This window comes from Pyxicephalus adspersus, chromosome 8 (genome assembly GCF_032062135.1).
Source record: "Pyxicephalus adspersus chromosome 8, UCB_Pads_2.0, whole genome shotgun sequence".
Lineage (NCBI taxonomy): Eukaryota > Metazoa > Chordata > Amphibia > Anura > Pyxicephalidae > Pyxicephalus > Pyxicephalus adspersus.
In genome coordinates, this window is record NC_092865.1 from 69844343 (window position 1) to 69866110 (window position 21768).

Here is a 21768-nt window from a genome sequence, read left to right on the forward strand (position 1 = left end):
AGGGAATACAAAACATAGGGAATCCTAGGCCAGATCCTAGGGAATGCAAAATCTAGGGAATCCAAGGCCAGATCCTAGGGAATACAAAACCTAGGGAATCCTAGGCCAGATCTTAGAGAATGCAAAACATAGGGAATCTTAGGCCAGATCCTAGTGATTATAAAACCTAGGGAATCCTAAACAAGTCTTAGGAAGTTCTAGGTCAGATTCTGGGGAACTCTAAATTTTCAAAATAATGTCAATGAAATGGGATGGAGTTTGTTCTTGTGAGTCTGGGCTGCTTTGCAATACCTTGGAATGTTCTCAAAAATGGTGATGCTATGCCCACGATACAAAAAATGGGGAAGGTAACATTCACAAAATTTTATATTTATCTTTAGGGATATCTGTAGGTGATTTTTACAGGAGAAGCTTGGACTTTGAAGGAGGACCTTGTATTTTAGTGCCCCCTCCCATGCAGAACATGATAACCTGCACGGCCCTTGGAAAGCTCCAGCAGGAGTGATTTCTTTCTTTTCTCCCTCTCTGGGACTGATATAAATGAAAGAAAAGATGAGTGTTTACTTCTGGGCAGGAAAGTAAGGGGGGGGGGTATTATTGTAAACCTGTTGCTTTGCCCTGAAATACAAATTATGTTCACTCTAGGAATGAAACAAAAAGAATAAAGGGAATGAAAGTGAAGGTTTTGCAACCAATCAGTGCTTTTTCTTTTTCTTCCATGTACAAGGATAAATGACAGCTGGAATGTGGTTGTTATATTTCTATTTTTCTATATTCTTTTTACTTTCCTTTCCTCTAGTTATAATACATGAGTCTTCTAAAAATACTCATTATTATTATCTCTCTTGGACATTTTACTAGTAGAAAATGTTTAAACACATTGCTGAAATTACTCACTTATTTTGTATAACACATCAAGAAATGAAACAGCTCTTCACAAACTGCGTTCCCCATGAGCTTCCTGAAGAACCCAAATATTTTCTTCTTAGTTTCACAGTTGTAAGCCTCCATCCAACCAAACCCATGTTTTATAATTTCATGCTAGAACTGTAAGATCTATTAAGACTGCAAATTGTTTGCATTATCCTATTCATTACATATATGCTGTGCTGGCGGGACATGAGAAAACTGTGCCGACAATAAGGTAGTACAAAGAAAAGTGTAAAGTTTAGTAATCTAATTGCAGCCAGTCAGAATTGTCTGTTTTAATCAAAGAGATTCCTATGGTAGTTATGGGTCACTGCATATTTTAGATACATTTTTCTTGATTATTTTCCCTCAAAACAACTTTCTGGATTTCGGGGAACCTTTTCTATAAATACTAAATTCACAGCTCACAGTATTTTAGTGTGGTGTCATTGGGAAGAAAGTCTTTTACATTGCTATCCATTGGTAGGTATGTCGCCCTTACACATAGCCAAAAAGATCACTGGTGTCAGTGGGGACTGACCTGAGAGGCACAAACTGCTCATTGCTCAAGGAAGCCCCTAGCAAACTCTGGATAAACCTTGGTTGATAAACATTGCTCTAGATCAGCAGTTCCCAATCGGTGGTCTGTGGAAAATTTTGGTGGTCCGCAGAAATATTACCTGGCCGGTGCGCCCCCCAGCTGGATCCTACTCCTGACTCCGCTGATCACGTCCCCAGTAGTCACAGCCCAGGATATTTAGCAAGCAGGTCTGAGCCTGCGATGGGAGAGCGGGCCGGTTCTGGCATCATGACATCACTCTGGGGGAAGGTTTCTTCCCCTTTGAGTGACACACGGCTCCCTACGCATGCGTAGGATTTAAGAATATGAATTTAGTGGTCTGTGAGGTCCGAAAGGTAGGTGGCCACTGCTCTACATAATCATTTCTTCAGTGATTTCATAATGATAACATTAGGTTGTTAGTGAGCCCTCATTTTGAGTTTCAAAGTTTGAGTGACAGCCAGTATTCCTTTGGCCTGCTCTCCAGTGCCAGAACTTGGGCAAACAACCCTCAAACCATCACGTACACTTCAGGGCCAGCAGAGCCCACTGGTCATGAAATGTATGTAAAATTATCAGAAGAAGGTGGCGTGAAAAGACAGATCAGAAAGGAGAGTGATATCAGAGGACTGGTCGTAACAATTGGAACCAGCAGGGAAAGCTTGCAGGACTGTGGATTAAAGTTAAGTAAGTTTCTGTTTTTAAACATTAAACTCAGACAAAACATTTATCAGTTAGGAGTGGGAGGCAAATTTTTATTCAGTCATTTTTGACAGGAGTCGGGCTTTAAGTAACTATTATTGTGACTCTGATTGTTGCAGGCATTCTCTTCTATAATTTTGTGTATTTAGTACCTCTCTAAGGAGTCACCAACTTGCTTTAAAAGAAATAGCAGTAATGTTCAACTAGTTTGTAGAAGAAGGAAGCAGAACCAGTAATAACCAAATATGGCTGTCACTAGAAAACATATAGATAGAATCCAGATATTTAGGTCACGTTAACAAGATCATTTATGTTTGGGTAATTTCTTCTATCTGTCTCTATAGTAAACTTTTCCTATCATATATATATATATATATATATATATATATATATATAGACTGTATTTACTAGTAATTGTGCTAAATTAGAACACATACATTTTTTCTAAAACTGCATTTTACATTTTACATATAATTGGCAAAGTAACTCATTAAAGTTGATATCAAATAACTGAGAGAATAGGAGGAATGCTGAACGTAATGTGTGGGTCTTTCTTTTTGAGGACACTTTTTTGACAATAAATTGCAACAAACATGGAAAAAAACTGGTTTGCTTGCAATTACACATAACACTGAGATAAGAATACACAGGGTTGGCAAGGGCAGATTATTAGCAGAATTAGCATGACAGGAACTTTTTCATAGACTGCAATTGCTATAAATGTTTATGGCATTGGGCATGATTTATTAAAGCTGACCAAGCCTGCAGAGGATTTGAAGCTGGGTGATCCAGCAAACCTGGAATGGATCTGGTCTAGGATTCAAAACATTTGCTAGGAAATAGCAAATGACTTTGAAGAAATACATTCCAGGTTTGCTGGATTACCCAGCTTCACTGATGAAAGTATGTCCTCTCCAGTAGTGTTGGTTGAATATCTCAGTAATGTGGATATTGGGGATATTGTTCAGGTGATCCAATGCCGAATTCAAGCATCATTAAAGTCAATGGTGGGAAAATTCGGGTTATTTTTCGGGACTGTAAAGAACTGCAAGCGCAATCAGGGGAGCAGAGCTGACAGCTCCCCTCCCCTGATTGCTCTAGCAGCCCTTTACTAGATGTATGTGTTATTGCTTTAAAGCCTTAATCCTCAGTTATATTCTGTGCTTCTAGAAATCATCCAGCTTTTTCTTAAAGCAATCTATAGAACTTGCTGAAACTACTTCCTGAGGGAGACAATTCCACATTTTCATAGACCTTACAGTGAAGAATCCCTTCCTTATCCGGAGCTTAAACTTCTTTTCCTCCAGAAGCAAAGAGTGCACCCTTGTTCTTTGTAATGATCTTACAGTGAATAATTGGGAAGAGAGTTCTCTATATGGACCATTTATATATTTATACAGGGTGATCATATCCCCCCTTATACGTCTCTTCTCAAGGGAGAATAGATTCAGTTCAGCTAATCCCTCCTCATGTGAACTAGGGCCCAAAACTGGACTGCATATTCCAGATGTGGTCTGACCAATGCTTTGTACAGGGGAGGATTATGTCTCCATCTCTGCAGTCTATTCCTCTTTTATTACAAGAAAATACTTTACTAGCTTTAGATATTGCAGCTTGGCATTGCATGCTGTTATTAAGTCTATGATCTACCAGAACCCCCAGATCCTTTTCCATTTCTGACTCCCCAAAATGTATTCCCCCTAGACAGTATGAAGCATGCATGTTGTTAGCCCCCCAAGTGCATAATTTTACATCTATAATAAATGTCATTTGCCACTTGGCTGCCCAATCAAACAGTACATCCAGGTCTGCTTGTAGATTATATACATCCTGTATGGACATAATTCCTTTACATAGTTTGGTGTCATCTGCAAACACAGAAATGGTAATCCCAAACTCTATATCATTTATAAAGATGTTAAACAGTAAAGGTCTATCTGGATGGGATCTTTAAGCTAGTTCTCTATTATATCTATTTACAGATTGACTTTTCTAAACCTATCCACCCTAACTTTCATATTAACCGTCTGTGGGGTACAGTGTCAAATGCTTTAGCGAAGTCCAAGTACACTATATCAACTGCTACTCCACTGTCTACCTGTTTATTTACTACCTCAAAAAATAGAGTAAATTTGTTTGACAACTTCTGTTATTCTTGAAACCATGCTGACTATCACTTATAATATTATTCTCTAGCATAAACTCCCCTATGTGGTTCTTTACAAACTCTCTAAGACCTTTCCAACTATGGACGTTAAACTAATGGGTCTGTAGTTACCTGGTAATGACTTTGCTCCCTTTTTGAAAATAGTAACCACATTAGCCTTATGCCAATCCATTGGTACCTTGCCAGTGACTAAAGAGTCTCTAAAAATATTGGCTTTGAAATAACTGAGCTCAGCTCTTTGGGGACACATGGATGTACAGGACACGTGGATACAGTCATCCAAATTCTTTTACACTATACTGACTTTTTCACAGTGGTGAATCAAGTAAGCCCAATTAAACTCTGCAGCAACAGATAACTTCTAATAATAATATGTTATTTGCTGCAACTGATCTGTATAGCAGTGATCTACCGCTGTGGAGAGGCATCATATCACTTCCATTCTGTTTACAGTGATCTGCTAGATAGGCTCCTAAATCCCTGTCTAGCAAGATGGGAAGCCCAGATGTTGATATCCAGCACTAAACCCAGATTGAAACTCATAATGCTTTTCATGGCTACTGTAACAATGCAATGGTAGTTTGAATGGAATAAATTTCATTTTTAGTGCTGATTAAACTGCTACAACCTTGTGTGTAAATGTGTATGAAAGACAACAGTAACTTGGCCTGCTCTTTCTTTGTTCCTAAACACAAATAACTAATTTTATAATACATATGATAACCATAGAAATCAACTGGATGTGCTGCACACTGCTCCCAGCAAACAGAGCCTGATAGCAAGCACACTGTTGGATCTGCCTGTGCCTACTCTGAAACGCAGCTGTCCTTGCAGAGGATAACGGAATCCCTATTGACCTAACACAACAATGGGATTATTCTCTGGAACGATTCACCACTTCTACTATTTACTAATAATATTTGGATAGTTTTTCAAAGAGAGTCATCCAAGTCTTTTTAATCCAAGTAAATCGTCAATCTTTAGCTCAATTGGAGGAAACAGTAAAGTCTGAGCAACTGTATGCAGACAAATCCTATTTTCCTGTGCTACTGATGAAAACTGATTTATCCAATTTACTATGACACAGCCTGATATTTGCAAGTGATGGATCCAGTCCAGGTATTTCTTGCAATAATTAGGTAGAGTAAGGTTAAAGTGACGTAAGAGAAAGTTGGGGTGTTTTAGGCAGTGCCTATTTAATTAATATTTCATGGGGTAAAGGACCAATCAACTAGACAAATTAGAACCCCAAGTCACTTAGATGGTGGTCAGGTAACGACCTCAGTCCCAACGTATTTCACCAATTTCATGGATTATGTTCTTAACTTTCCTTAAAGAAAACAAGTGGAGTCCAAGGTGTTTAATGTGTGATTGAAATGTGGGAACTGCTGCTGGCATGGTGTCCTGGTGAAATGGTAGCAAATGACTGCGCTGAGCCAGTTTCCTAAAATTGGCGAGATGGCATTGGTGAGGTGTAGGAACGCACATGCGAGTGGCCATTTCACTGCTCAGTACATAATCCATAAGATTACCAAGTCAAAACATTCTTAACAATCCCCTAAAAAGCCATTTGGCGAAACACAGAGAACAGAGGACGTTAACCTGACCACTATTGGTTTGTGTGGGCCAAATTCACATCTGAGCAATGCATACGATTAGTTTCTTCATTCAGGAGGCATCATAAACTGTCATTACCAACAAAGGCTTTTCTACTAAGTATTATATAAACTAAGTGTGTTCAATACTTATTCCCTGTGCCATGCCACATTATTACACATAACTTAATTTATGGAAGTATTTGTGTATGTGTGGAATACTTGGGTTGTTACCAACATCTGAGGTAAGTTTCATATCAATAGCCCCATATATTTACGGTGAAAAACATTGAGGTGTTCAATTCTTTGAAGTATTTCTGTATCTATCTATCTACTTGGGAAGAATTTAAAAAAGGTGGACGGGATTTAGCAAATGTTTGGTTTTGCATATGAATTTGTCTGCCTTTGGTTATAAGTTTTAATTGTGTTTTTTATACTATATTCGTTAAATTGTTGGGGGATAATATATAGAAGGTAAGGTTAACTTTGGCTTTTTTAGCAGTTTTTTTAAGTGTTTTTGGGTGGTTTACATTGGATTAAATGAATTCATTCATTATTCAGGAGATCCAGGAGGTAATAGGCAACAGTATTGCCACATGTGTTGTTGAGGCTTCTTGTAACATCCAGACCCGGCTTCCTGTCCCAGCCATCTCCATAGGCCTGCATTGGTGCCACTTGCAAGCATTTGCAAAGGGATTTTTTTAACAGTTTCAATTCAAATAGAAAGCGAAAAAAAGGAAACACTATGCTGGGATTTTGCAACCACCAAGGTCAGGCAATTTTCTTGTAGACCAACAGTTATAGTCACTAAAAAAAGCTAGGCAGTTAGAAAGCCCCTTTTGCACACCAAGCATACACATGGTTGTGAGGGGCTTGTGATGGCAGGGTTTTCTATATAAAACACTGGTCTAATGGTCCCGTATATTTACATTACCAGCCTGCCACCTCAACCGAGAAGTAGGCAGGATTTACCAAATGAGAATGTTTATCGGGCTAGATTAAAAGGCCCGGAAGGCAGGATTCGGCCCATGGGCTGTGGTTCAGGGGTCTATAGCTTCAATGTACCTAAAACTTTGCTAAGTTCCGTTTCAAAACAGCTTAAGAAATGAATGAATGTTTCCTTTGACTGGCTGTTTAAACTTGAGTCTAATGGCGTGTAGAGTATTGAATAAATCACCCAGTTTTATTTGTGCATGTTTGAATGTACATTAGTAGAAAGCTACCGCCAATTACTGTGTCTGGAATTTCTGCAGATGCCTTTTAGAGCGAAAACACTAGAATTTTAAAGCAGATGTATTACAATTATCTTTTGTGGTGTCACATTGAAGTCACACCTGTAATTTTCTTGTGACTGAATCAGAGATGTTAAACTGAGACAAGGTATAGTTAGTGGTAATATCACCAACATATTTCAATATTACAAGTTAGTAAGGTGTTGAAGCATTTGCATGTTTGTTAAACATTACAAAACACACTTTTATATAACAAATTATATTTACCTATGTGAGTGCATGTGTGAAATGTAGAAAAAGAATTGCAGATGCTTTCTGCTTAATCTTCCCGCAGATAGCAGTGTGGTCTCACAGGGAAAACTAAAATATTTTGGCCACCCCGAAGGTCTAAGTATACACAGCATTTTTTGTACATATTGTATACATATACCTTGCAATGTGCCCTGCTGCAATGATGAAACATATACCCATTTCCTCACCTCACTCCTTCAATCCTATTCTAGGCCTGAAGTCTTTGGCCATGGAACAACATACTTTAACCCCATACATTGAATTTACTGTACGCTGAGCTGTGTATGCTTAGCTGTCAGTGTTCAATATAAAAAAAACAACTACTAGAGCCAGGGGGAAATACTCTCTCCCTTTAAGTCCTAAAAGCCTACATGACTTCATGTTTTATTGTCCATACATTACCTGTGATAATGTTTATGCAACTTTACAGAAGACCCAAGTATTTTTCACCCCAAAAAAAAAGGTCAGCTGGAGAGTTAAAGCAACCTCTAATTACTTATTTTTTACCTAGTTGTATTATGAAGAATTCATAGGTGCTAGACATGCAAAGGTGGGCAGAAGCACCAAAAATTACGGGATAGACAGGAGCAGATGGCATTAACAGAGATTTTGCCAAAGGAGTATTTAAGGGACGAAGGTATGACTCAGCCAACCAGTTTCACCTATAATTAAAATGTCATTTTTTTGGCAGATTAACTCTTTCAAGACTAACTAAACTTTTGGTTTAAAGTGGAATTGAACTGCAGGTATGGTAGAAAACTACCCATGAAGGGGCTCTCTTCTTACTGCAAGGGTTACATGGTCATTTTTGCCTACGCACTGTGAAAAGCAAATTAGTTATCCTTATTATTATCCTTCATTCCCCTGAAGCCAGTGTTCTCTTCTTCTATCTACTAAAAAGGTTATGGGCAGGTTCTTGGGGTTCGCAATTAAAATGCAATACTATTGGTTCCGTATTGTAGCTAATAAATTCAACCACAGCACAGAGATACTTATTGAGGAAAGAGGAGAGCCACAAGGAAGATTTAAATACGTGCATTTATTTTCCGTAAATAGTTACCACAAGGGTAGTTTTCTACTCTAACTTTAGTCAGGTTTTAAATCAACTAAATACATTTCATGTAAATCAAAACGAAGGGTGTATAAAATCTCACAGTGTGCTTTTTTCTTTAGCAAGCAGCCATGGCCTAAATAGAAAAGCCTGTTCCCTGCGTGCTGCAAAGAAGGACTTTGACCCGTGCAAGGTGGACTTGTTTGGTGTAAAACTTTAGGAGTCTTCTCTTTGATGTCCACATTTAGTATTTAGACTTTAGACATGGTAAAGATAAAACAGCAGTATATTTGTTGTAATAGATTCTGTACACACACATAATACAGCTTTTTATGTCAATTTTGTTAGTGAATTAGGCTTTTTACAATTAAATTACCAGGAATGTTTCAGTATAAATATGTTCTGATAAGCAAGTGATTGCTTTCACTATGAAGTGAAAACTAGTACTTTCACCTAAAGTAGAACTAAACCCTTGATACTCACCTGTCCCCATTCTGTCGCAGGGTGCTGCCATCTTCTTCCTTCTTTTTTTTTCTAAACCGGAAATTTTCACTACTTTGATTGGCTGGGTCAGAATGATGTACCTCCTCATAATTTATTCCTGACATGAACAGGGCAGGTTATCCTGAGATCCAAAGCATGCAGGGCTCAGCTTTTTTTGACAGTGATCAGGCAGGTAGGAGTGATTATTGCAGAAGGGACATCGCCTGTCTCTTTCTGCAATAATGACTTGCCTGATCTTTCATTTTTCCACTTAAAAGCGAAACTCCATGCATTTAGTAAAATACAGAAATAAAATACTTCTGGGTATTTCTATTTCTGTGTCTGTACCACTATTGTTGTTACAGTTTTGGACTGTAGAGGGAGTACACTCTCCTCTTGCCCCCAGGCTTATGTATGCATAGTGTAAAGCTACGTACACACTTGCAATGGTTCTCGTCCGATAATCGGCTCTGGGTCGATATTGGATGAGAATCTGGCTTGTGTAAGGCGCCCGTTGTCCAAACGAAGTCCTGGATCCACGGACGACGAACGATCGTAATGGAAGTTAAGGTGGAGAGCGCACAGCAGGATGTCGCTCCGTTGTTCTCCCCCTCCCCTCTCAATAGAGCTGTATGTACAGCACTCGTTTATGCATCGTGCAGTCCTTAGTCGTTGGAAAGGATCGTGAAAGATCCTTTCGAACGACACTTATTGCACGTGTGTACCCAGCTTAAGAGCCGCAGCATGCTGAGGAGTTCCTACTCAATTTGTTATCACCTTCTATAAACTTGCCCTTATATTTGCATACAACACATCTGATTTGCATGCAGTCTTCCCCCCCCCTAACTAATCTAAGTGCTGCTATATAGGGGATTGCAAGAAGAGGAAATCAAGTCAGAATAAAAAAAAATAAATGCATTAATATTTTATATGGAACTAGCATTTTTAGAATTGAGCTAGCAATGACAGTATCTATATTTGTATGATGACAGGTGTAAAAATGACTTTATCCTTGCCTGTCAGTCACCTTGCTATTTTATGGCTACCTGTAATGTAACTAGTATGGGGAGGAAAAGGGAAAGTAGGAAGAGCAATATTTATTGTCTGCAACAAGGTGCCAGACACTAGGAGTGAACAGAGGAGTGCCACTCATTTGGTCGTTTGGTCATTCTGTGTTGGCTAGTTGCACGGTACAAACCAGTACAATGTAGAATGCAAAAAATGTTACTAGCACTGTTACTATGTATCCCCAGAAGAATCATAAGCAAACAAATGTATTATTGATCCCAAAAACCTTCAATACTGTAAAAGATTTAAAGTCTGCTATATATAGCATACATATATAAAATACACCTATACTTTTTTTTACAGGGGCTGTGAGGGCTTCCAGTATATTCCCTATTCTCAGTGTAATCCTGCTCTTCATGGGAGGGCTTTGCATTGCTGCAAGCGAGTTCTACAAAACCCGACACAATATCATATTAAGTGCTGGAATCTTCTTTGTGTCTGCAGGTAATGGTCATCCCTCTTTCTATACAGTCATTTATTTTTCTCTTTTGGTACTGTACCGTTCATACTGTTTGAGCATAAATATGTCATAAAGTGTCCTTAAGTGGGAAAACTATAAATTAAAAGTGCTACAGAATTTTTCATCTAAAACAAAAATTAAAATAACATATATTTTCTAAAAGCAGAAAACCTGTAGAATAAAAAGATGGCAGTTGAAAACAAAGTTGAAAAAAATCTGTTGAGATACCAATGGGTTTATTTATATGAGTCTGACATTCACTGAAACATTCCCTAGTGGAAAATCTTCCAGGTTTATCTATTTTAAGGGCAGTAATTGTTTCTCCACCAAGGAATGTAATGTCAGATTCAGTGCTTTATAAAAAGACACCCAAAAATTTCAAGCCAGCATGTAAAACGATGAAGCAATGAAACATTAAAATATGCATCTATAAGCAGCACTTAAAAAAACCTTTACAGCTCATCAGTTAAATGTAAATAAAAATGTGCCTTGAATTATTCCTCCTCCACCAGCGTGTGTGCCTGCAACATCCAATATGTTTTACACAACCGTTTACATATGCAAATGCCCTAGCACTACGCATATTTACAGTTTATGTGCATTGAGACCGGGTTGTAGGTCCCTTTACATTTTTTTATAATTCATTTAGCTTTATTTTTTTATTATTTTTTGTTTTATTATTTATTTATTACTGAGTTTTTAACAGGCTAAAGTATGGATCCTCGTTTCTTGTATATTTACAATTCTTTTTATATTCTTTTACTTTTACCAAGCTGTAAAATGTCATCTTTTTCAATAAAGTTACCTTTTCATTCTGAAGATATGTGGTTTGGGTAGAAGTTACACTCCAACATACGAGATGTAACTGAACAAACATGTTCTAAAAGAAGGTAAAAATCCTAGTTATGGCATTAAAGCTTTATACACATAAGACCTACCTGGCCTGACCTTTTGTAAAATGAATTAGCATCATTACCTCTGTCCAAAAACCAAGAGGTGTTACTATACAGTATGGCCAATATGTGCAAATTATTCAGTAAAAATGCAAATCTCATTGCAGGTAAAACAGTACTTGCTCTACTCCTAGGTCTCCAATAGCCCTAAAAGTTGGTGGACACACCTATTGTCTAGGGTCTTAAAGAGTAGGTTTAGATGTGGTTTTGAGGTAAGGAAGATTAAGTACATATATCACATCTGTAGTGATTGTTTAGGTTCATCAAGACACACTGTAAGTTTAAAAAAAATGTATTAAAGCCCTGGATTTTAGCAGGCCTTTATATATAGTTTGATGTTTTAACCTTTCTTCTTCTTTTTCCTGTATTTTTTTTTACCAGGCCTGAGCAACATCATTGGAATCATTGTCTACATATCAGCCAATGCAGGTGACCCTTCCAAAAGCGACTCAAAGAAAAACAGCTACTCATATGGCTGGTCTTTTTACTTTGGGGCCCTTTCCTTCATTATTGCTGAAATGGTGGGAGTGCTTGCTGTTCACATGTTCATTGACCGCCACAAACAACTGAGGGCCACAGCACGGGCCACGGACTACCTCCAGTCCTCTGCAATCACTCGCATTCCAAGCTATCGCTATCGTTATCAGAGGCGTAGCCGCTCCAGTTCTCGGTCTACGGAGCCATCCCACTCCCGTGATGCCTCTCCCGTCGGCCTTAAGGGCTTCAACACCCTTCCCTCCACTGAGATCTCCATGTACACGCTGAGCCGCGACCCCCTCAAGTCGGCTGGGACCCCCACGGCCACTTATAACTCGGATAACAGCTTCCTCCAAGTTCATAACTGTATACCCAAAGATAATAAGGACTCTGCGCACACCAACACAGCCAACCGCAGGACCACCCCAGTATGAAACAGGATGGAGCAAGAGAAGAAAGACAAAGAGGGATAAAACAAAGAGGGTCAGAAAGCTAAAGTAGTGTGGTCTAGAGATCTGTGTATCAAGCTTTTGGCTGTCATTTTATTCAACAAGTGACCTCTTTTGGTTCTAAATTAGGTTCCAAAACTAGTCTTTTTATTTAAACAGTATTTAAACAGTAATTTCAAATTGTCTTTTGGAATTCAGTAGTAACTCAGCTGTTTCCAGACTGTACTGTAACCATGAAAAGACAGAAATAAGCATCACAAAGCGATTGCTAAAGTCCTATATTTCTTACTTTTATTCAAATGTTTAAACCCCACAAACCCCAATAAAGTGTTTACCTTCATAAGGGTTTATTATAACACAGAGAAGAGTATTAGGCCATCTCAGAAACTTGAAGTCAATGGAAGTTTGTTCTCCACTTGGCCGACAGTGAAATGAATTGTACAAAACTCTTATATAAAGTCTGATACACAGATCCATATGATTAGGACAGGTGTTTCCTTTCAAAAATAGCCTCAAAATGTTGACACTTGCATAACAAGTCAAAAAGTCATATCCAACATCTAGACCAGAATAATGTCACTTGACATAAAACCAGTCCTGCAAATTATGTGCATTAACCATCATAATTTATAGACATGCGGAGGATATAAAAATGGCTGTAATTGATAACTGATGTTAGTATATAACATTTTGAGGTTCTATATTTGGAAGATGTATTTTATCCTAAATGCAGTCTTGCTTGTATGGGGATTATAAACAATTATTCTAACAAATTGCCTTGCAAAACAAAATAAACTTTTAATAGAGGGTACCCATGTAAAAACATTACTATTAAGAACATTTATGCAGCATATTTACTGGGAACGTGATAACAGTATATAACCACATTGAACATACTGCATCACCATCGTGTATCCCATCACTGTGCAAAGGAAAATGGCAGACTATGTAATGTACATAAGTGAATGTACAATGTGTGTATATATATATATATATATATATGCATATATATATATATATATATATCACACAAGTACATGAATATTATGAAGTATAATGTTCTAGTTTCCTACTATGCTTAGGTGGTTTTTACATTTCATGAAATTTGGTGTTTTGTTTTTAAACTTACCCTGTACAAGCAAACTGTAGCATTTAACTCTTTCATTATAATTCACTGGTAAAAGTGAAAGGGTTAAACAAAGGTGCAATGGTGGAATTTAAAAAAAGACTGAAAGGGCTAGAGACCCAAACTGAACAAGAACGAGCAAGTACAGAGAACAAAGTGTTTAAAGAAATGAAGAAAAAAAAAACAGATTTCTTAAAAAAAGACAAAAAAAATCAAAACACATTAAAAAAAATTCCCAAAAAGGATAGAATGAACCAAACGAAGAAAAAATGCATGAATTCCCTCTATGTACCTGTTCATTTAACTGATTCATTTAAGAAAAAAACGATCAAAGTTAAAGGACGAGAATACTGGGGCAAAAAAAAAATTATGGGAAAGGGGAGATAAAAAAAAAATGTGAAGCGATTTTCAATGAACAAACATGTTGTTTTTTTCTGGGTAGGGAAAAGTGGGTGGGACATAGGATTTGTTTTATTTAATTATACTATATTTTTGTCTTAAATTATTTAATTTATTATTATTTATTCTTTTTTTTTTCTTTTACAAATTCAGTGGGGGCTGCATAGGAACGGATGCAGAAAATGCCAAGCCAGGTTTTTAAGCCACTTTTTTAACATTTGCACTGTAAAAAAAAAAATATTCCCATAATAAAAAGATTAGCAAAATAACTAACAATATAAAATATGTATGCTATTTCAGTCACATTTCCTCCCGTTGTATAACGGAAATATAAACACATACATATAGAAGTCTATACATATATAGGTATAACTATATCTATATATAAATGTATATATTTATATCTCTTTCTATATAAGTATATGTATGTGTATAGATTTTAAAAAATTTATATTTATTTTTCTATGGTCATATAGTTTTAAGTCAGTGTATTTATTTTCAGGGAATGTATGTTTAATAAGATTTTCAACATCTCTCCTACATATAATCTTTGTTTAAAAAAAATAAATTACCATGGAGGGGATTAGCGGTGCATCTAATTGGCATTGCTAAAGACGTTTTAAAAAGTATGTTGGATATCAAAGTTTCTTATCCACCAGATAATATTTATACGTATATAATATTACATCAATGCAAATACATAGTAAGATTTCAGATATAAGTTGTAAAGAATGCTGTTTGCTGTGCACTAATAGGAACTAGTTTTTCTGGCTATAAACAAAACAAAAGTATATAAGTTAGGTTTATAAATACAGAGTCAATACCTATCTGGCTGAATATTTTCTATTTGCTACAGCTAAGATTAATTAAGTCCCATTGAATAGAACATAGATTGAATGAATGCAGATCATGCAGACATGCAAATAAATTGATAAAAGTGCTGTAGCATAATGGTGAGGTCATCTTTCTGCTCCTTCTTTCTGTCAAATATTCCTTGTCAGCGCATGTGCATACAGGACTTACATGATTGGCTCAGATTAATGTCCCTCCCTCTGCCAGGAAATTACAAAACAGATTTGGGATTTTGTCCCTACCATCAGATACTCATTTTATTTCAGTATGTATCTGCTTAAAATATTTTAAGGGTAGAAATCTCAAACAATCCTGTTTAATATTTAACACTCAAATTTTATTGAGTTTTATTTGAAAATCAAAGATAAGTACAATAAAAGAAAAGGCCTACATTTTTTTTTATCATCATTGCCATAAAGGATCCATTTAGCGTTTTACCAAAATGAAAGATTGTTAATAAAATGTTGTGAATGACTATATGGATTAGGATATAAAAGGCCATGTGAATTTATTTACTTAGTTAGTTGTTAATTTGCAGCTATTGATTAGTGCATTTAATATATACGTTACTTTTTGCAATGATTTATGAAGAATCCAGACAGCATACAACACAACATATATCGGATTCAACTTTACAATTCCCTTGTTCATATCAATTTTATGTAATTCAATGCACTGCAGCATGTTGCAATGCACTGCACAAAAATGCTACAAACACTTATTAAGCGCACAACAGTGGATTTAATGTAGATTGCATTGTTCTTGCATTAGGTTTTTCCCAACACGGGATCCCTAATATCACCTTAATATCTCCACAAACTTTTCTCCACAGTTATTACCTATCAGTGCTGCATAATGTAACCAGACCGTGTTATAAAGGGTCCTGAAAATTCAGCAGCCATGGCAGATTACACTTCATAACTACACGATAGCCGAGATGCTTGCTAGAAGGGGTTAAAATAATGCCAAACCGGGATTTATTGTTTGCAATTACAGATATCGGATTATTAACTAACAGTTTATAGAGAAGTTATAGGGAGCAGTTATGTGCAGTAGTAAGAGGAATTATATGGGAGGATTATGTGGCATAGTAAGAGGATTATGGGAAGATGTTTATACTAAGTAATAAGAGTTATAGAGACTAGAATATGAAACAATAGGATGAATTATATAACATCACACATGGATTATAATTGAGAGAATCCAGTTCTGTGTGTCTATGTGCAATTTTTATTGCTTGCTAGTTTATTTATTTATCTATTTTTAATGAAAGTTACACTTGAATATCCCTTATAAAAAATTTGCCCCAATGTATTTATTTAAAAGGCGTAGTTTATACAAAACGGTCATTTCAGGATTCAGTAGATGCTGGCCGGTTGAATCACACGGGTTTCCTAGGGACAGTGAGATCTCTGCACTTTTATTTCTATATCCACCTACCTGCTGCAGCCACTGCAAGAAGGCTTGAATCTGTATGCTGAAGTTTGCATTTATTTTACACCAGGTGCCTCCTTGCATTACCTTTGTGGAGTTCTCTTCATGGGAAACCCTAGGAAATGTAAAAAGCGAGTAAGTGGTTCAGCCCATCAGTATCCAGCCATTACGTGAAATATCAGTTTGTTGGACTAAACCTTTACCTTTTGGGGCCTCAGGGAACATCTGAAAAGAAATTAAAATCAGTCCATTTCGAAATATTTTTATAGATAATTTATGTATTTATTAATTTGATAATTGACATGAAAAAAAAACTGGTTTAAAAGCCTGGCCTGGCACTGGCTGTGTTTATCTGTTTATAAACCTTGTGGTTGCTGACCTTCTCTGGGAGGCACAAATTGAACCTATAAGCTAAAGTCCCAAAACAAACACTGGGGAAGCTAGTAGGGATTTTCTGACTACCATTTAATTTATAAGACTAAGTAAACAAAACGACCTTTTTTATTTTCTTTTTGTTCTTTTTTTAATAAAACAACAACTAAAAAAAATCAGATATAAATAAATGTAAATATGTAACAGAAGTCCTGGAGAGAAGGTGGATATGGTGAATTCTTTCATTATGGGGTCTTGGGATATAACATGATTGTTATTATTTATTTTTTGTCTCCGCTAAACACTGTGACATCCAAACAAGAGATGAGTTTAAAAGTTGCCCTTGCTGTACCTGTGATGTGTATACCTGTCATGGTGTAGCAATGTCTTTGAAAGGGAGAGACTGCTGATGTCAGTGATGCCTGTGATGTTTGTGAGGATGAAGTGTGGCCACTGGTGAACTTTGGGGTGTTTGCTGGGATAGATCCAAATTAAATGTCAATGGTGACTGTGCCCCGTAGCAAAGTAGAAACTCTTCTAAATACAAAGGGAAACTATTTATAAATAAATAGGCAAATTTAAGGACCTACAAAGATGTGGATGACCCATATTCTGCAGAGGTATTTGTTGGAGACCGAGGATGAAAACGTATATCAGGAATTATTAGATATTAATATTAAGGAATATTAAGGAATAATTAGATATTATTAGGTTATAGATAATAGTGATTTGATCTTGCATTTTTTTTTTGCTGGATCAGATAACGAGTGAGGTAGCATGGGTCTAAAGTGTTCTCAGTGATGGGAACACTTTGCCATCTTTGTCAAGGACAAAAAAACAATTCCCTATAATTAGAGTTATAAACGCATGGCTCCCTCCTACATTGCCCTAAAAAGATATTCCGGATATTCTGATATTCTGGATGTAGACGGTGTCTGATCAGGAGCGGAAATGGCCCAGAAGATATTGGGTCTGATTTAATATAGTGCTCCAAGACTGGAGAGCTTTAATAAATCAGGCCCAATGTGAGATAGTCAAATCACATCTACAATACACCATCGAATGTTAGCTAAGGTCTACGGCCAGCCTCAGACACTATAAATGTGCAGGGTCTCCATAAGGAATCAATTGTAATGATTTTGTTCAACAACTTGAGACTTGTTTTTGCTTAGAGTGTCTTCTACAACTAGCGGCTTTGTAAATATAAAAAATATTGCAGAGCCCAGCATTTAATATGGCGATAACTACAAATGAATGTATCGGTTAATGTATGGTGACATAAAGCTATGATACAAGATTGTATTCTGCACTTGTACAGATCTGACAACCTAAAATTTGTATTTTTATGGCTCAAACAACAATGGACACATTTCCTTAACAATATATCAATTCTCATAATGATTATACATCATTTAATAGATAATTATTTTTGGTTACATTTTTATTTTATAGGGAGTGTAAGAGATTGAGCATGTACACCAGAGGCAAACTCAAAAGCCAATGTGGGTAGAAACAATCCCAGGAAGAATTATGCCCACAAGGCACTTCCTTTACATAATTAATAATGTGGGTAAAACAACGTATGAAAATGTATGTAGTATGTTTCTTTGGCGTTTTGCCTCATTGTGCACAGTTTTCCTAAGCAGATCCGTTTTTGGAACTTATTGCCAAGTTTTTTTCCTGCCAGTAACAGCAGTTCCTGTTTCCGGGTGACAACACTAAAGACACTAGTTGATTGTCACCGGAGACTAATGAAGGAATCATCATAGCTGAAAATGTAGCATGTGTACAGCGTTCCACCACTGCAGATCACTAATCAACCCAGTGGGGACAGCTGCTGTCACTTTCAATGGGGAATGGCACAGAAGGGTTTCCCCTGCTTATTCTCCCCTCTCCATAGAGCTGAACAGCATTGTCTTTATAGGGTTCATTTGCTCCACTGTCACTAAAAAAGATCATTTCCAAGACAAAAATGTCTGAATGCAACTCAAGCCATTACTGCCTTCCAATTTGCCTTAGCATTGTCAACCTGCAGCGTGCGTTCCATGTCTATAAGAAAGGCAAATTACTAACTGCAAGAAAGTGTTACTGGTGTCAGCCGGAGACAGAAAGTTACCTTTGCTCCAGATTTACAAAAATAATTTGCTTCATAAAACTAAATACAATGAGGCATGATGACAAACATAATGAAAAATAAATTATGGTCAGAAAAGTACTGACTGACAAAAAACAACCTTATTTATTTGTATTTTTTTAAGCTATAATGGAACTTTTTGGTGACAGTAAACCCTGTACTGCTACAATTGACCCATAGTCATTCATCCTTAAACACCACACATTGGGCTTGGTTTATTAAAGCTCTCCAAGAACATAGAGGATAGATTATCATGGGTAAACCTGCAACCCAGTATTTCAAAAAAACATTTGCTATTGTTTGGCAAATGTTTTGAATTCTTGGCCAAATCCATTCCAGGTTTGCTGGATTGCCCAGGTTCACCGACGATAGCCTATCTTCTCCAGTCTAATAAATTGAGCCCATTGTGATTTAGATGTGCATTTGTATTTATAACTTGTGGATTTAAAAGTTTTATTTTATCATTATTTGCAGGAGAGTTAGGATAGAGAACTCCCACCTCTCTCCTTACAACATTCTGCATGATTTTTAGCACTGGGGGGCTTTAGAAGTTGTGCCCACAATATATTGCACTGATCTCAAAGTAACATTTCCACCAGTCAGCAGCATGGTGGTCCAACTCAGTGGCCAGTGATCTTGCTTTCACTGCATTTGATTGATTTGAATTTTAGGTTTTTTTGTGTGTTCTTCCATGTTTACACTCCAGGTTATGCCCACATCCCAAAAACATGAAGGTAGGTTTATCAGCTTTATAAAAAATTGTCCTTAAACCATGTTAATGACATATAACTAATGAAAGGTCATTAGATTGCAAGCTCCTCTGAGGGACAATTAGTGACATGACCATGAGCTGTGTAAAGTGCTGGGTAATATGTCAGTGCAAAATAAAAAGATGATAGAAATAATAATAATGATAATAAGAAATGCTGATGTACACTGGGCTCTTCCACAACTACAGTGCCCAAAAGAGGCAGGGATTCATAGTGGGGGTATTTACAGCTCTCCATCCCTTATGACCTTTCATTGTATTCTCCTATGCAATATCATGCAAGATCTACTTATTGGCCTTAAGCAAGAAGATAACTATATCTTAAAGGGTACCTGGTATATCTAATTCTAAAAACATAAATGATATCTGTGCTATTAGGGAGGCCACATTTGCAATTTCTCTTTTCAAAATGTCTCTAATCTTATTATCTTCTAAATATTTAAACAAGAAAAACCATGAAGTTTGTGAAGTCAGTGCAAAGTCAGAACTCCCATTCTCCCCCTCAGTCTGTGATTCCAGGTATTAAAGCTATTAGACCAGGGGTGCCCAAAAGGTGGATCGTGACCTACAGGCAGATCGCAAGAGCAACATGAGTAGATCGGGGAGCCCTGCCTTTCAAATTAAACTCTACCAAGCACAGGAGTTATTAATTCCAAGTTTTTATTGTATATCATTTTGACTTGGTCATTCTAAAAGTAGATCGCTAGCCAAAAAAATAGGGGCACCCCTGTATTAGAAGATCAGTAGAAAGGCCAACAGAGCCAGATTTCTACATAGCAGAATAGGCTTAGATCTAGGGCTTCAAGGTTACCCACCCATTGTTTTGCTAGGTTACATATAACTGGGTAATTGTAATAATAATAAAATGTTCCAGACAGCCGATTTGCCTCATGTGGCCATCGTGTGCGGGTGGGAATTAAGTGTCAGTGAGGTGGGAAGGGTGTGTTGGTGGGAATTAGGGGTTGGCGAGGAATAGGACCTACAGTATATAGGCCTAAGGCCTAGGAGCTAAGACATTCAATGCTTTGGATATGTTTTATTAGGTTAAGCTTACTCAGGTTTACATGTATAGAAAATGTTAATATTATACCTTTTATCCAAGAGCAGACCACAAGAAGTTGCCAGTATTTTATTTACTAAACTATTACTACTATTAATAAAAGCTTCTTCCGCGGTTCTGCAAGTCTCATATTACTAAGATACTGGGACTAATACAAGGCTGGAGAGGATACACTTTCATCAGTGAAGCTGGGTGATACAGCAAACTTGGAAAAGATTTCCTAAAAATGATTTGCTATTAGTTAGCCAATGTTTTTAATCCTGGACCAGATCCATTCCAGGTTTGCCAGATCACCCAGCTTCACTGATGAAAGTGTATCCTCTCCAGCCTTGGAGAGCTTTAATAAAGCAGGACCACTGAGTTACTGAGATCCATTGAGACTCCATATGTGTCCAGTAAACACATTACTAAATAGGGGGAGAGCTAGTCATGTCCCGTTATTGTAAATCAAGGAAAAGCACGGAAGAGGTTTTTCATACTAATAAGGGCCTAATGTGATCTCAAAATTCTTGATGTGCATATTGGTATAATAAAGAAATAAGGTCAGCAAGACACCCTGGGAACTAATGTTTTCCTGAGAGTCCACAAATGACAACCCTGGTCATCTGTAAGTGCAGTTTTCCTTTAAAAGAGTGGATAATGCTTAAAAAATTGCTTACTTGAAGACAAAGGTGGGCTTTTCTGAGTTCCTGTACACTTAGGTCTTCAATAGGGATGGAAATTTAGTTTGCCCTCTAAACCTGTGCTCGCCAACCTTTTCAGTCCCCCGGACCACTAAAATCACCAGCCCCCGACCGCGCATGAGCGGGGAGCCGGGTGTCACTCAAAAAGGGATAAACGTCCCCAAGAGTGACGCCGTTATAACATAACCCTGCCCACTTCCCCAAGCCTGGCAACTGTACGGGGACGTGGTCCGCGGCTCTGGCCAGTGCGTCCCCCCAGCGGGGTCCTTCTCCTGACCCCGCTCGGGGGTGCACCGATCAGACCCGTGGACTACCAAAATTTTCTTGCGGACCACCGATTGGCGACCGCTGCTCTAAAACGCCTTTTAGTCAGTGTGTGCGTTGTGTGTGTTTGTGTATGTGTGTGCGGTGCAAAAGTAGTGGGGCTCTGTGCTCAAATAGCCATTTGCTCCCAAAGGAGAACTGGGGATCCATGTATTGTTACTGCTGTTTGTTCAACTGCCTCAGCTACAATTCAGCAAATCAAAAGGCTCTCAAAAGTCT

At 37.4% G+C, this 21768-nt stretch overlaps 1 protein-coding gene across 1 annotated transcript in view; it reads left to right on the plus strand.

Moving 5' to 3' along the window:
- Positions 1–14293, plus strand: part of CACNG2 (calcium voltage-gated channel auxiliary subunit gamma 2) — an 86672-nt gene extending 72379 nt beyond the window's left edge. Inside the window, exons 3-4 of the mRNA XM_072421077.1 lie at positions 10361–10501; positions 11852–14293. Of these exons, the coding sequence (XP_072277178.1) occupies positions 10361–10501; positions 11852–12381 (671 nt within the window). The 3' untranslated portion in view covers positions 12382–14293. The remainder of the gene's footprint in view (positions 1–10360; positions 10502–11851) is intronic.
- Positions 14294–21768: the final 7475 nt, after the last annotated feature.